Below are 14,067 nucleotides of genomic sequence, written 5' to 3'. Positions count from 1 at the left end.
AATTAAATTTAAAATATTTAATATCTAATAATTAAATTTAAAATTGATAAAACATTGTATAAAATATAATGTAAAAAATAAATAAAGTTCAAGTTATTTGTTAATAATGTTTTATTAATATACAGGGGTTGTTTCATGGTGATTTGAATTTTTTGTATTTTCAGAAAGCTCATCACACTGAGCAGGCTAAATTCAAGTACCGCGGAAATCGCTCTTGTCGAGTGTTGCAAATTTGCGATTGCCAAAAGGATGAGGGTCATTTTCCAAGTCGGTCCCCCTGCGTTCAATTCTTTTTTTTTTGTAGTGTGGTTATCGCCGCTGCCGACCCGGCCGCGTGTGCAAATTTCAGCGAGTAATTTGCTCGATTTGGAGGATATGAGACTTTTATGGGGCGCTCGGTTCTCTCTGGTTCGTCGCTGCGAAAAGAGAGACATGATGAGATGAGAGGCCGCGAGACCGACACCGGCGACCGACGCTGCTCATTACATGGCCAGGCTAAAATAATAATATGCCTTGGCTGACACGTACACCACTGGACAAAATTTCCTGTTTTTTCCAACGATGTCATTATTTAAGTGATGAAATTTTCACTTAAATACAAATATTTTCCATAATGTAAATTCAAAATTTTCTACAAAAAGAAGTGATGATGAACTATTTATATTTTTAATCAGAAAGGCAGTGTTCAGAATATAATATAAGTTTTATTCTCTTTGGATATAAATTTCTATTATTGCAAAAAGTATTTTACAATTATATATTATTGTAATCAATATAGTACTTGATATATTTCACTACGTAAAATAAAATAAATAGCATTAAGAGACCGCGAAAAGTTAGAAATCTTTATTTAAAAAAAGGGAACACTTGTCACATCTTGCAACCTTGCAAAGCTTGCTTTTTAGAGTTAACTACAGATACTGATCTTTATTTTTTGCTTAATCTAATATAATAAGAAAACAAATAATATCATAATTTTGCACTGGGGTATAATGGTGGCGAAAATTCCTTTTGCTTTGTTGTAAACATTTATTAGTTTTAAAAATAGATATACACTTTTATTTGTGCAGCTGGAGGTGATTTAAGCGGAATAGAATTTTAACGAGCTGATTTATTTTCCACATACACGTGAGAAAATTTGAATACGTAATTGCGGTCATTGTGAGTGTTTGCGCCTGGCGTGTGTAATTTTAGCTGCTCACACTCGATTATTATTATATTGTTGCTCAATTACACCTTTCGTGACTCTTTGTATAAAATGTGAATATAAATACACGCAGCTAGCCACTTAGGCGTGCTTAAACTTTCCACAAAGTGCAGTCATTCATGTCCCTTTTACCTTTTAATGACGTGCAAATTGCCTGTTAGACAAAAATAGATCATCGAAAATTAAAAAAAAAAAAAATGTCTCATGGAATGAGAGGCTGCTCTTTAAACGTGCGTCTGCCGTAATAAAATTCAATCCAGCGAATTGCGGTTGACATTCAATCATTACAAGTAAGAGAGACATCTCGACATTCAGTGCTCCTTGCGTGCTATAACTGCGCCTTATTTTTCAATATCGGCGGCAGACTGCTGGTGTTTCATCGCAAAAACAATTATTCAACCGAGAAGCGGCTGATTAATTTTCCTTTCCGTTCGATTCAATAAAGTCACGCTGACCGCAAAGGGTTGAATGATTTCATGACATGGAATGGCTATTTTCATTAAAAAGTATGTGGAATAATATTTTATAAAATAATAATTTATCAATACTGAAATTGTATTCAATTGATTAAAATCTCAAAAAAACTGATGAGCTGAAAAAATATGTCAGTTTTTTAAATTTTTATCCTTCTTTTGTTTTAAAAATTTAATTGCGCTTTGTTAAATCAATTAATACTAGTCTTTAGAAATATATGAATTTTTTTTAATTTTTTGTTCAATTGATACTGTCTGGCATTACATACATAAAAAATGTGATAGTTCTTGGTTTTTGATAAGAAATATATTTCTTTGCCATGGTTTTATTAAAAGATTTAGCAATTAAGTATAAATAACCTTAACCTTGATTTGAAACTATCTATTTTGACCTGAGCTGATCTTTCTTTGCAATGACTTGATGACTGTTGTGGTAAATTACGGAGCCGGCCGGCCGGCGTTGCTGATGCTGGGACGATCTAAGAAATACCAAAGAGATCGGAATCAGTCGGCTGAGCAGCGCATTATAACAATTACGCAATCTTACCTGCGCTATAACAGGTCGGCCTTGTGCTGTTCATCCCGAGAATAAGTGACACGCCGACTCGCTTATAGTTAATCCAGAAAACAAAGCAGCAAATCAAAGAAAGCTTTAGATTCCAATGCATCAGCTGCGCGACGAGAGGCGATTTGATTCAATGAAAGTGCATTTCGTATGCAAAGAAGCAACTTAAAACGATTGCCAGCTGCTATACATTATGGTATCACAACTAGACTGTCTGTTCATTGAGGGGAATTTATTAATTGAAAATAGGAACTGTGACGTAGATGATTTTATTTTTAATTTTTTTTTTTTAAATGAAAAATTATCAGTGTGTGAGATTAGATTAATAATGTTAAATCTTTCAATATAGCAACATTTTTAGTGCCACATTCTTTAGCCCAATTGAACCGAAAAGCAATTTATTTTCATATTAGTTTTTGAATCATAAATACTGTTTAAGCATATTAATATTATTTTAATGACAAGCAATGATTTTTTTTTTGATCGCCAAAGTATAAAAAAGCCACTATTGAAATATTGAAAATGTTGGCGATAATAACTTAAAAAATAAATAAATAAACTTATAGTAAATAGCAAAAAAACAAATTTTACTTAAATTATTAAATTATCGCAAATGAGAAGCTATTTAAAATTTATAAATTATAAATATTTAGAGAACTTTTAAATATTACGGCTTTCATTCAAATATGCAAACATGACACATATTTTATTTGAGGAGATAATTAAATTACACGGTGCGAAGTGCTCAGCTGCTGGCGAGAAAGGCCAAAACGTTGCAAATTTTTATTTTTTTTCTCCTCTTGGAGTTTTCCAAGTAAACGGGGAGCGTCAGTATCTCCATCTTCAAGTTGATGTTTCTTAAAAGGGACGAGCCTAATTTGGCGCAATTTAATTCCAGCTGCTGCTGAGCTTCGCTTGTGGCGTGACACCGAGAGGTCAAAGACAAGGACACTCGCGGACGATCCTCCGAAAAAATTATGATGCCTCTCGCTACTAATTACACCACAGAAAAACACACAGACACACGCACCTGAAATGAAATGCGATCCGCATGCACCACCGCTCAAGACGAATTTCGCCATCAACTTGTCTTACAGGTTTTCTGGCAAAGGTTTTCCTCATAGGATCAAGTTAAAATAATTTTAGAATATACACAACATACCATGCACTAAACATACGTGTATGGAATTGGCTTTTCATTTATATATATTTTTTAATTTAATCGTTGGTAATTTAAGAAAATAAAACGGTAAAGTACAACTTATTATAATAATTTGGCCATATTTAATTTTATAGGACAAATTGCACAGGATTTTTCATTAACTCTTTTATTTTGATTTTATTTTTTTAATCAATATGAAAATTTGAGTCGACTCCAGATTTCAATTGTTTTCCCCTCTTTTCATTTAAACAATGAAAAGTTCATATCATACGTCTTGATAAATACGTAACATTGCTATTGAACGTTTGTAAAATAAATTTCAGAAAACCTTTCCTCATCCACATTTCCTTCAAACTTCCCACAAGCAAATTAATTCCAGTTCAAAGCAGATTTTTTCGCATCCTCGCCTGATAAAAACATGACGAGGTTTAACATTTTCACTGGAGGCTAGACCAAAACGACAAAAACTTTTCCCACTTTGGTGCGTAATATTTCCGGCCTTTTGACGCATCACACACACTCTCATCCTCGGCTGATCCGCGACGATTAGACAGGGTATCATGCATTGATGGCGAACCACACCTGTTGCGCCTGGAAAGCCCTTCGCCTTTTTCGAGCGCGTCTCTGTAATATAATAATAATAACAAACTTCCAGAGGCAATACATTATATCTATAAAAGAAGAAGGAGCTGTGCGTCGAAATAGAGAGGCTTAAGAATATAGAATGTTACGGCCGTGCGTAAAAATAGTAATATTTAAAGAAGCAGCGACCTCATACACATGAAAGGGAATTTGTAAATAGGCGAATTCCTTTCTCAATCCGTTGCCTGTGAGAATGATTGTGTCACGCATTTAAAATTAATAAAAGTTTAAAACCTTTAAGATTTTATTTATATATAAAAATAAATTATTTATAATACCTTTTGAATTTAAAAAAAATTTACTTTATTATTTATTTAAAAATATTACTTTATTATTTGTATGCAATAATTGATTATTTTTATGTTAAAATTTATTTATTTTTAAATTTTTTTATCCATAAAATAATATTATTTTTACATAAATTAAAGTCTACAAATTTGTATAAAAACTGTTTTGTGCCATTTATTAATTAACACTGAACACTGAAAAATAATTTTCACTGACTGGTTAATTTTGTGTATCCTGACTCCTGACCGTTTAATTTATATTTTCAATCAAATTATTTATGTCAATTATTCCATTTAGTTCATTAACTGATAACTAATAGTAGAAATGAATTTACCAATAACTTGTGTGGCGATACTCGTGGAAAATTTTAGTCAGAGGAGGTCATCAGAGCGTGTCTCCACACCGTGGCGCCCCAAGTATTATTACGTCCGAAGTCACGTCACAACGAATTTCTGATTTTTTTTCTCATTCCCATCTTTACAACACAACGGTGGCTTCGCCAAAAAGAAACTGGTTCCCTTCTGCATTGGGACGATACTTGTGAATTATAATGTTAATCATGAGAAAAGAACCCTGCGGTCAAATGACAAATGGCACCAACATGATTCACTTTTCTTTACACGCTCCGATGCCAACCAGCTTTGACATTTAGGTTTTTGCTCTTTGTGAATGACAAGATTGATCAATTAATTATTCCTGCGTTCCAAGTTTGGATTCGCTCCTTGCTTTGTCAAACACGCCCGCGGCAGATATTCCAAATCTGTCAAGTGTCAGCGAATTGAAATGCACTGTCGCACATATTAATTAATACCGAGAGTTAAATGCACTCTGTTTTATTGCATTGTAATGAGACAGTGAATGGGGACGCAATTTAGCACATAATTTTCCTTTAATGAAGCGCACTTTGTCTCACACTGCACAATACAGCAGTGTAATGTTGTTTGAATGGTAAAATGTTCCCCATTTTAATTAAGTATCATAAAATGATAACCCTAATTATAAGTCCTTAATTAATTTTTACCAACGAGTATTCTAAATTTTTTCCAATCAACTGAATGAAATATCTTAATTGATGATATTTACAATTGAATTGAATAATTTTTTGTATTTTAAAATCAACTGGAAATTAATTATTTTTCTGATCTTTTAATTATATTGAGTTTAATTTGAAATGGTTAATTTTTTACAACTTGATATTTTATTATACAAACACGAATTATCAAAAGAACTATGATTATTTGTGTTATTTTTTAACTTTTGTAGAAATGTAAATTTCATGCAGTTAATTTAATTTATAATTGTTGAAACTCAAATTTAAAACTAAGATTGATAAAAACTAATAATTAATAAATATAAAAACCTATCAGTTTGCAAAATCAATATTATTTATAAGGATAGTGATTTTCCCAAAGAGAAGAATTTATCAAGGGAAAAAAATAAATTGAAATCAATTTTATCTTTGCATCATCGTATTTTGTAATATTTTTCGCACGATGGACAGAATCTTTGAGGTGTCAGAGAAACACTCTCGCGCTGTCAAACACGCATTTGGCCTTGTCTTGAATGCAATCTGGAACATTCCTCTCTTCACCGCGCGTTGATACAATTGAGAGATACAATCACACGCGTACCGATGTATAAGTTTTGTAAAAGTAGCCGCCGACACGGAGAGGTTGGGACGCGAACATCATCTCACGCCCGCTTTTGCATAGCACAGCTCACCTTACAAGCCACTCACTCAATCAAGACAATAATAAAGCAGCGAGAGACGAGACGCCGAGTAAAAAATATTTGTAGCGATCAGAGGTGAGATAAAATGAAATTTCATGGCCGCGAAAGCCCGGAGGCGAGGCCCAGCCGAATCGGACTGAGGTTGTTGCCCCTTTCTTTTTCGCGCATTGTTTCCCTCCGGCGTAAGAATTTAAACGAGCTAATATACATTCATCCTTCCTTTTCGAGCAACAGTTAGTTATATTGTAATAAAATATGTAGTGCGAGTAGAATTCATCAAATTCATAACAATATAAATTCAATTGTTCCTACACTTCAAATATATCAAAAATCAAAACCTAAACTTCCCAAACCTCAGACCACTACCCAAAACATTAATTGTAATATTTTCCATTCCTTTTTAAATTATCAGCTTGGTTTGTCATTATCGCATGGTTCATCAATTATAAGAAAATATAAGCAAATAAATAATGATAAAATTTATGTTAATGATAAAATAACTAAATAGCAAATAAATTTGTGCCTCCTGCTAAATAAATAAAAGTTTTTTGTATGAACCTTGAATTAAAAAATTCTTTGTTTTATTAATTAGAAATGAATAATTGAAAACTCATGGGGAAACAAAACGATTGAAGAGTTTTCATTTTGGCTTTAAATTATTATTTATGCCATAGCATAGCAACTACTAGCAAGGAAATTAGATAGAAATTTAAAATATTTATTTCGTATATATTTTTTTATTTTTAAATTGGTACAAGATTACATTGAATATTTTATAGATCTTGACGATCTTGATCATTATTAAAAACCTACTTTTAAAATCCGCCTGATCAAGCTGTTTATGCAACCTGCGTAACCTCTAAGTTTCAACAGTTGCCTAAGGAGTAATTTAAGCAGTACCTTCAAATCTTGATAATTTTTCATCGCTTCAAACATAATTATATTTTGAAATATTGATGTTTTTATTGAATGAAATAAGTAGCTTGAAATAAATTTAATAAATTTAATCAGGTTCAAAATAACATATGATGAAGCAAAAACAACAGAACTTACAAATAATTATCGATAGTTTCCACACATTAATTCAATTTTTATTTTAGTTTATATATTTCACTCAACTCCAAATTCATTTAAACGTAAATGAGAATGGTTACAAAATCAAAAAACAATTTAATAATCAAAATTTCAAGGTTTTTCTCATTTTTTCTTTTTATCCTTAGTAACTGCTGATGTACTTTGTTGATTTTTGCTTTTTGAGCAACAGAGTTTCCTGACAATGCAAGGGATCAGAATGAGGGGTACGGCAGCAAATATTGCGAGCACTGCGTACACGTCGAGCAAATGCACTTGGTACCACTCAAGATCAACAGCCGCCGAGCGTAAATGGGGCGCCCCATTGTGGCGCAGGACGTACTCGGTCCAGAAAACTGCTCTTTCCAGAGGCGTCTGCGGTTGGTCCCAAACCCGCTTTTGCAAATCTTTTGCTTTTTTCAGGAAGCTTAAATATTTTTTTTAATAAATTACGAATCATATAATATAGATTTAAACACAAATGAAATGATATGAGTCTGATTAGAGATATACCTGGGTTCACTGAGGATAGTTTTAATCGTGCTTAAAACAGACTCTTTGGTAATGTCATGATAGGGAAGTTGAAGGGCGTAGCCCATGCCCTGAGACCTGGCCACGTTGAGCATTTGGTCACCCATCATGGGTATTCCAATTAACGGCATTCCATAGTAAGAAGCCTCCTGAGTGCTCAGCAACCCACCGTGCGTGATGAAAAGTTTCACGTTTGGGTGTCCTGTATATTTTAATGTTTAAATTAGATTTAATAAAGCTCAAATTACAAACCGAGAATTGCCTGTTGGGGAAGCCAGGCTCCCGTTTTGACGTTTTTCGGTTGTCCCGGCAGTGTTTCTGCTTCCCATTTCCAAATCACCTTTTGGGGGAGCTCAGCAAAAGCTTCAACAAAGGCATTCACTTTATCGAGAGGCATGTCTTTGGCCTTAAGAATGGAGCCCATCGAGAAATAAATCGCGCCATCCTTAGCGCTATCCAGAAATTCTTGCAAATCCTTTTCAATTTTTTTAAATTTTACACTCATTTAATCATATTCTTATTCACCTTTGGCAAAGGTTTGACGTCTTTTTGAATTTGCATTCCTCCCGCTTCAATAATCGCAGGGACGAAAGGCCGAGGATAGTTCAAACTAAAGTGACCGTTTACAATTAGCAAGCTGGTGTTTTTCTGCATTTCCATCACGGAGGGTGCGTCTGGACCAAAGAATTCCTTAATGTCCTCTTCGACGGCAGGGAAAAAGAAACAAAATCTATTGGCAATCAACTTATTTAGTACAAATTTTGCAAAAGATGAAAGTTTCCAACCTTATGAAATTGATAAAATGAGCCATTATTGTGTTGGCAAAACGCTCAAAAAGGTTCATGTGGTCTGTAAATGGTAAAAATACGTTCGGCACATAAGAAGTGGGCTCTGGATTTCCCATCCCTAATTCAAAGTGAGTAGCAACTCCTGTTGGGGCTAATGATATCATTGGCGCTTTATTGAGCCACGCAAAAGGATAGGCGCAGTCATTGAAAAACATTGACACCAAAAGGAGATCAAATTTTTCATTTTTCAATGCTTCAACCTGCAAAGAATTTGTAAACTGTACTTTAAAGTAAAAATAACATAATAAGTGCAAAAATTTAAAATTAATACTAATTATTAAATTTAAAATAATATATTATGAAAATATCTAAAAAAAATAAATCATATTTTCAATCTTGGCGTGTAAATCAATTTTTTATTATTTTTATTTTGAAACCTACAAATATTAAAGTGTGTTATAACCTCTGGAATTTTTAAAGTTTTGCTGCAGATGAAGAAGAATTCAGCCGACTCTCTCCACTTTGATACCCGCGTCCAGAACCCCTCTGTGCTGGCCTCCACGACGTTATGAGCGCCGAAAATTTCGCGGGCAACCTTGGCGTCGATTTGCCGATAGTTCTTCGGCGTCTCCTTCATGGGGTATGCGGTGACCACGGTGAGTTCGTGACCTCGGTTGGCCAGCTCGACGGTCAGGGCGTTGAAAAAGTTGTTGTGGCTCTTTGAAGAGAAGCCAAAGTATCCTAAAATTTTTGCTGCCGCCGCCTCCGGGGGTGGCACGGCGGCCATAAAGGCCAATAGAACTATTAAATAGCTTGACCTCATCTCACAAACTGAAACATTTCAATTCTTTTATATCAAACAGAGAAACGTGTGTTTTAGAAACGTTGATAAGATAATGGATGATAATATACAAATAATGATCTTTGAGCCATTCAATGCCTGATTAAAGATAATCTAAGTTAATATCAGCGTTGTTTAAACTCTGATAATATGTAAGATTCTGTTTTATTTTAAATTGCTAATATTTTAAATAATTTCTTCAGGTCACATACATGGAGAGAAAAATCACATGTATAGCAATGGATCTCATGTTTGATTCTGTTCAAGTAGTTGCGTGAATTAATTTATCCAAACCACAAAAAATAGCTTATTTTGGACGCGCATAGAATAGAATGCAACACGCGTAACAGGAGAGTGTTGCAAGTTGTATCTTCTATATTAAATTATAAAAAAATGCTATAGCATTTATTGATTTATTTTCAAATAACGTCTGTTATTATTTCTTGTCGAACAAAATTTGTAATAATTTGATTTTTATTGATATTGTTGTTCATTTGTCTAGACTAAACAAATTGAAAAAAAGATTTGAATTTTCTTACGATGATTTTTCTTACCGATGCACTTAATTAATACTTGTTATTATAATGTTTCTGGTTCATAGCAACACATAGTTTTTGATTCGAAGGGCTAATATTTCTGAACACTTTGTTGCAGCTTATTTACAATTCAATATCGTCCGGCAGCGGCAGCTTGTAATAAGTATAATTTTTGAAATATTGCGGGTATTTCAGACATTTGTTTGCCACACTCTTGGGAATCTGGCAAAACATTTTAGAAATTGAAATATTAAAGTCCATATGGACAGCGTGCAAATTCGGTCTAGAACTCGCCAGAGACACCAAGTAAAAAGGGAAGTCTGCAATTAGGTCGGCGCCAGAATCAAGTGGAACAGGCACCTTCAGCGAATCGTAGCCGCACCACCACAGATCTCCCTTGTCATCAACGTAAGCCTCATTCCAAATTAGATTGTTCTTTGTTCCTGCGCAAGAAAACCAATGCTTATGAGATAATTATTTCAAAGTGTGTTTAGTACCATTTAGGAAATGGAACGTTTTGTTGAATTCCTCAGCCGACGAGGCAATTAATGGTGTCCCTCGGATTGTATGGCACGATGAAAAAGCAACTTGAAATTGTCTCTGAAAACAGAAATTTACATATCTGCTGAGAAAAAGCAAATGGATTAAATACTTTTTTATTCAAGCCAGTCGGTATGAAGAAGGTCAGTAAAGTTTCATTTGACACCAACTTGTTGTAATACACTGCAAAGGGAAAATTTTTAAAATTGGCTTATTTGGATATTTTTAGCCTACACAGAGCGGAGCAGAAATCTCTTGTATCTCTTTTATCCACATACTCCAAATCTTTTGCAAAACACTTTAAAGTTAGATACTCATCACTTTTTATGGGAAAAAAATCATTTGGTTTCGCCTTTAAGAGGTCTCCTCTTTGATATTCTATCTGTTTGATTATATCGCGACTTTGCAAATTTAAGACTCCGTAATTCCAAATGTCGGGCAAGTATTGCGAATTATTGAAGAGGCACACGTAAAATTTGTACGTGAATACGCACACATCATTATCCTTTGGTACTAAAATATGAATTAATTAAAAAAAAAATATTTATTTTTCAACAAACCTTCTGATCGACACTTTGAAAATTTATCAAGAGCCTCTCTTTGTGCAAGAGATTTGAAATCATCAAAAGAATCAGAATTTAATTTGATCCAACTGACAGCTTCAACCCTTTGCTGGTCATTTAGACCCGCGTTAGTAAAATTGCCGTTTGAATAATTTACTAAAATGAATTATTAAATTTGCAAAATTAATTCTAATGCTTTAATAATAATATTCGGAACAAACGATATTTTTGTGGTGAAACATCAATTGATGTCATCAAAATATAGTTAATGACGGTATCAATCCAAAATTTGTTATTCTCATACAACTGCAATGAAAAATAGGTGAAGCTTTAATGATTTGCGTGACTCCACATTACTAAATTTAGTACTAATGACAACAGCTCAGCAATGCAACCCAAATAACACTATTTTTGTTTGAAACAAATTTGTTAATAGTGTGTAAACAATTTATTCTACTAGAGAAACTCACCTTCATTCGGAATGAGAATGTTTTTGCAAACTCGAATTTCAACAACGAAATTTCACCTATGATTTTAATTATTGCAACCTTTATTTAATTTTTTCTTTATCTTACGTTTGCTCACTTGATTAACAACTTGGCACTCATTTGCAACCGATTGATAAAAGCTCTGATTTTGGACGCGTGACTTAAAATTAGTTAGTAAAATTAAAAGTTATACCAAGAGTAAAAATTAAATATATTTGCAAACCTCGCAAATGAAGTGCATTTCTTTTTCGCAGATCTCTGTCTCCAGTAGTACACCTAATAGTATGTAAATATAATAATATTTTACAACTATAAAGAGATGCATACCTTCCAAATAATCGTTACTAATATAAATGCACGAGTTATTCAACTTTGGTTCACCTTTTCGCCATTGCAAGTTTGATTTGACATAATCTTTTATATCATTTGAGCACCATCTACAAAGCGGGGAATTTTCATTTGTATCATAATATACATCAGAATTACAATTAAAATTAATAATATCTCAAACACATTTATGGTGATTCAATGGTATAAATTTAAATTTAAGCAAACTTGGGTTTTAAGGAAAGTTATTTCAAGATATTCAAGTAATTTTGATCCTTAAAAAGTTTAATTATATTATTAATTTAGATATAATTATGCATTTTCTCATTGCTGCGATGAATTAATGCAAATACCTAAATTTTCCTGGGCAATATTGATCAGTGCCTGACGTCCAAAAGCTCTCGTTGAAAAGTGAGATAACTGATAACAGGTATGTTATCCTCCTCTGTTATTGTAAATATTATTTTTTAAATTTCTTTACTTTTGTCTTCAAAAATTTTCCCCAGGCAATATTGCTTTTCGTAGGAGTAAATGGTCAACAGTCTCATACCAAGCGAGCAGCAATAGTCAATGGCACCTTTCCACGTGGCCTTTTGGCAAAGAAATCGCATATAAAATAATTGGTAAAAGCGATGAAAATTAAAAACTTTTTGCTTGGAAATTAAGTAATAAACACTGCATGATCTTTTCCAATAGCCAATCAGTTGCGGTTCTTGTTAGAGAATGAAGTTGAAGCATTATTGTAATTACTTTGTTCGTATTTTCTTACTGAACAGTGTCCAATAAGAACCAACAACTTGCATTCTCTTCAACTAGCATGACAATTATTAATGCAAAAAATTGAATGCTAAATTTGATACAAGCTTCATACGTCTATGATGCAGGTTATTGGTTCACATATTGGATTATTACAAAAGTCGTCATCATCATCAGTAAACTACGAAAATCAAATCAAAGTACTTTAATTTTGGCAGTAAATATGTAAAAATAATTAAATTGTTCTTTATAAAGATATTTAAACTAATCCAGAATTATTTCAATTGATATTAGGAATTTACGTTCGAAGATTGTAATTGCCCGATGACATCGACAACGTTGGTGTTTTCGCGTTCACAGGCGAAATTGACAAGGGACGTCGTGCATGGCATTATTTGAACGGGGGAGTACGCCTTTGCACGTACGTCATACTGCCCCATTGACAGACACGCGCCAGAGTACCATGTTTTGATTTTATCCCAAATTTTCTTGTCCGAGTCCCAAGGACCCAAGTTGTGCATGCAAAATCGGAAGTGGCCTGCACATCCAAGTCTCGTCCCGGCCGTCCAGTGGAAGGGAGCCAGATCGTAAAATGAATCAATATGAGCTAAAGATTTAAATGAAAATATCTTATGTTCCCTTTCAAATGTACAGTCATTTATACTCAAAGAAGAACTGTAAAATATCTTTGCACTGTTAATCTTCATTATTCTTGTTGTCTCCGGGTAGATCGGACTCATCCCGAGTTTACAGCACTGGATTACGTTCTCCGCCCACGACATCTGCAGATTATTATTTTCAAATTTGACATTCATAAAATTTTCAACGAACCTTTGTATTCCCAAACAAGTAAGTAATATTCATTGTTCGGTTGATGTTTATTTGAGTCCACACTCCAAAACTATATCCATCTTTATTTAAAAAAAAAATAAAACTTCTAATATCAAAAGAAACATTCAAACTTTTTAATAATTGTTTCTCATCAAAAAGATTTCCCTGTGCCAAAACGCTCTTTTTATTTGAACGTGTGTTAAAAAAATAAAAAATAAATACTTCTTTTTTACAGCTATTGTTGCTAGAACACGTGACTGTGCTGCACTGATTCTGTGTGGAAATGTGTATTAATATTTTAAATAATTAATGGAAACTACTAATAAGAAATGATTAAAAATTTTGAGAAAAAAACCTCGCAATAAAATGGCAATTTTCTCTCGCAACTGACTCTGGCGAGTGCACCAATTTTTGTCTGAAGGGCCAAACATTTTTCATCCGACGTTACGTTTGGCAGCCCAAAGATTATAGGATCAATTTCACTTCCACTCTTCGCGCACCAGGAATAAGCGGTTGATTTGCACCTCGTGGATTTCGCTTCGGCCATTCCACTAGTCCAAATGTAGGCAAAATTATCGGCACCTTTGCATTAAGCAGCGTTACAGTTTTCGTCGTGAACTTTCAAAAGACGCTTTACTCAGCCAATTGAAGATTAGAGTATTCGTAATTTTAGTGTTACTAAGGCATTGCCTTTGTTTTTCTCCGTCAACAGAAACAAGTTGCATTC

The 14,067-nt window shown here is 33.5% G+C and overlaps 2 protein-coding genes across 3 annotated transcripts; both read right to left on the bottom strand.

Annotated features, from left to right (window-relative positions):
* Positions 1 to 7,051: 7,051 nt before the first annotated feature.
* On the bottom strand, positions 7,052 to 9,303 carry LOC132199784 (UDP-glycosyltransferase UGT5-like). 2 transcript variants are annotated; one of them, XM_059624768.1, is made up of 7 exons: positions 8,922 to 9,303; positions 8,516 to 8,718; positions 8,456 to 8,482; positions 8,196 to 8,400; positions 7,923 to 8,145; positions 7,653 to 7,872; positions 7,052 to 7,566 (listed from the first exon to the last, which is right to left on the bottom strand). In XM_059624768.1, exons 1-7 carry the CDS (start codon positions 9,279 to 9,281, stop codon positions 7,266 to 7,268), a joined length of 1,539 nt encoding a protein of 512 aa, XP_059480751.1. In that variant the 5' UTR covers positions 9,282 to 9,303; the 3' UTR covers positions 7,052 to 7,265. The 2 variants fall into 2 exon arrangements, with proteins under 2 accessions (XP_059480751.1, XP_059480750.1); XM_059624767.1 differs by having other exon boundaries at positions 8,456 to 8,718.
* A 562-nt stretch (positions 9,304 to 9,865) lies between these two features.
* Positions 9,866 to 11,055, bottom strand: LOC132201553 (uncharacterized). Its single transcript, XM_059627785.1, has 5 exons — positions 11,033 to 11,055; positions 10,610 to 10,776; positions 10,488 to 10,558; positions 10,333 to 10,435; positions 9,866 to 10,278 (listed from the first exon to the last, which is right to left on the bottom strand). Exons 1-5 carry the CDS (start codon positions 11,053 to 11,055, stop codon positions 9,959 to 9,961), a joined length of 684 nt encoding a protein of 227 aa, XP_059483768.1. The 3' UTR covers positions 9,866 to 9,958.
* Between the last annotated feature and the right edge of the window lie 3,012 nt (positions 11,056 to 14,067).

The sequence above is a fragment of the Neocloeon triangulifer genome, unplaced genomic scaffold (assembly GCF_031216515.1).
Source record: "Neocloeon triangulifer isolate White Clay Creek 2 clone unplaced genomic scaffold, ASM3121651v1 ptg000014l, whole genome shotgun sequence".
NCBI lineage: Eukaryota > Metazoa > Arthropoda > Insecta > Ephemeroptera > Baetidae > Neocloeon > Neocloeon triangulifer.
Note: the sequence above shows the minus strand (reverse complement) of the source record. Positions and strands in the feature narration are given on the sequence as shown.

Excerpts from the sequence above, each read along its gene's own strand:
- LOC132201553 (XM_059627785.1), bottom strand. The coding sequence starts at position 11,055 with ATGACCAGCAAAGGGTTGAAGCT. Across the intron at positions 10,777-11,032 it reads ACCAGCAAAGGGTTGAAGCT|TCGCGATATAATCAAACAGA; the intron begins GTCAGTTGGATC and ends AAATTTGCAAAG. Across the intron at positions 10,279-10,332 it reads AACGTTCCATTTCCTAAATG|GAACAAAGAACAATCTAATT; the intron begins GTACTAAACACA and ends TTTCTTGCGCAG.
- LOC132199784 (XM_059624767.1), bottom strand. The coding sequence starts at position 9,281 with ATGAGGTCAAGCTATTTAATAGTTCTATTGGCCTTTATGGCCGCCGTG. Across the intron at positions 8,401-8,455 it reads CATTTTATCAATTTCATAAG|ATTTTGTTTCTTTTTCCCTG; the intron begins GTTGGAAACTTT and ends GATTGCCAATAG. Across the intron at positions 8,146-8,195 it reads ACGTCAAACCTTTGCCAAAG|GATTTGCAAGAATTTCTGGA; the intron begins GTGAATAAGAAT and ends AAAATTGAAAAG.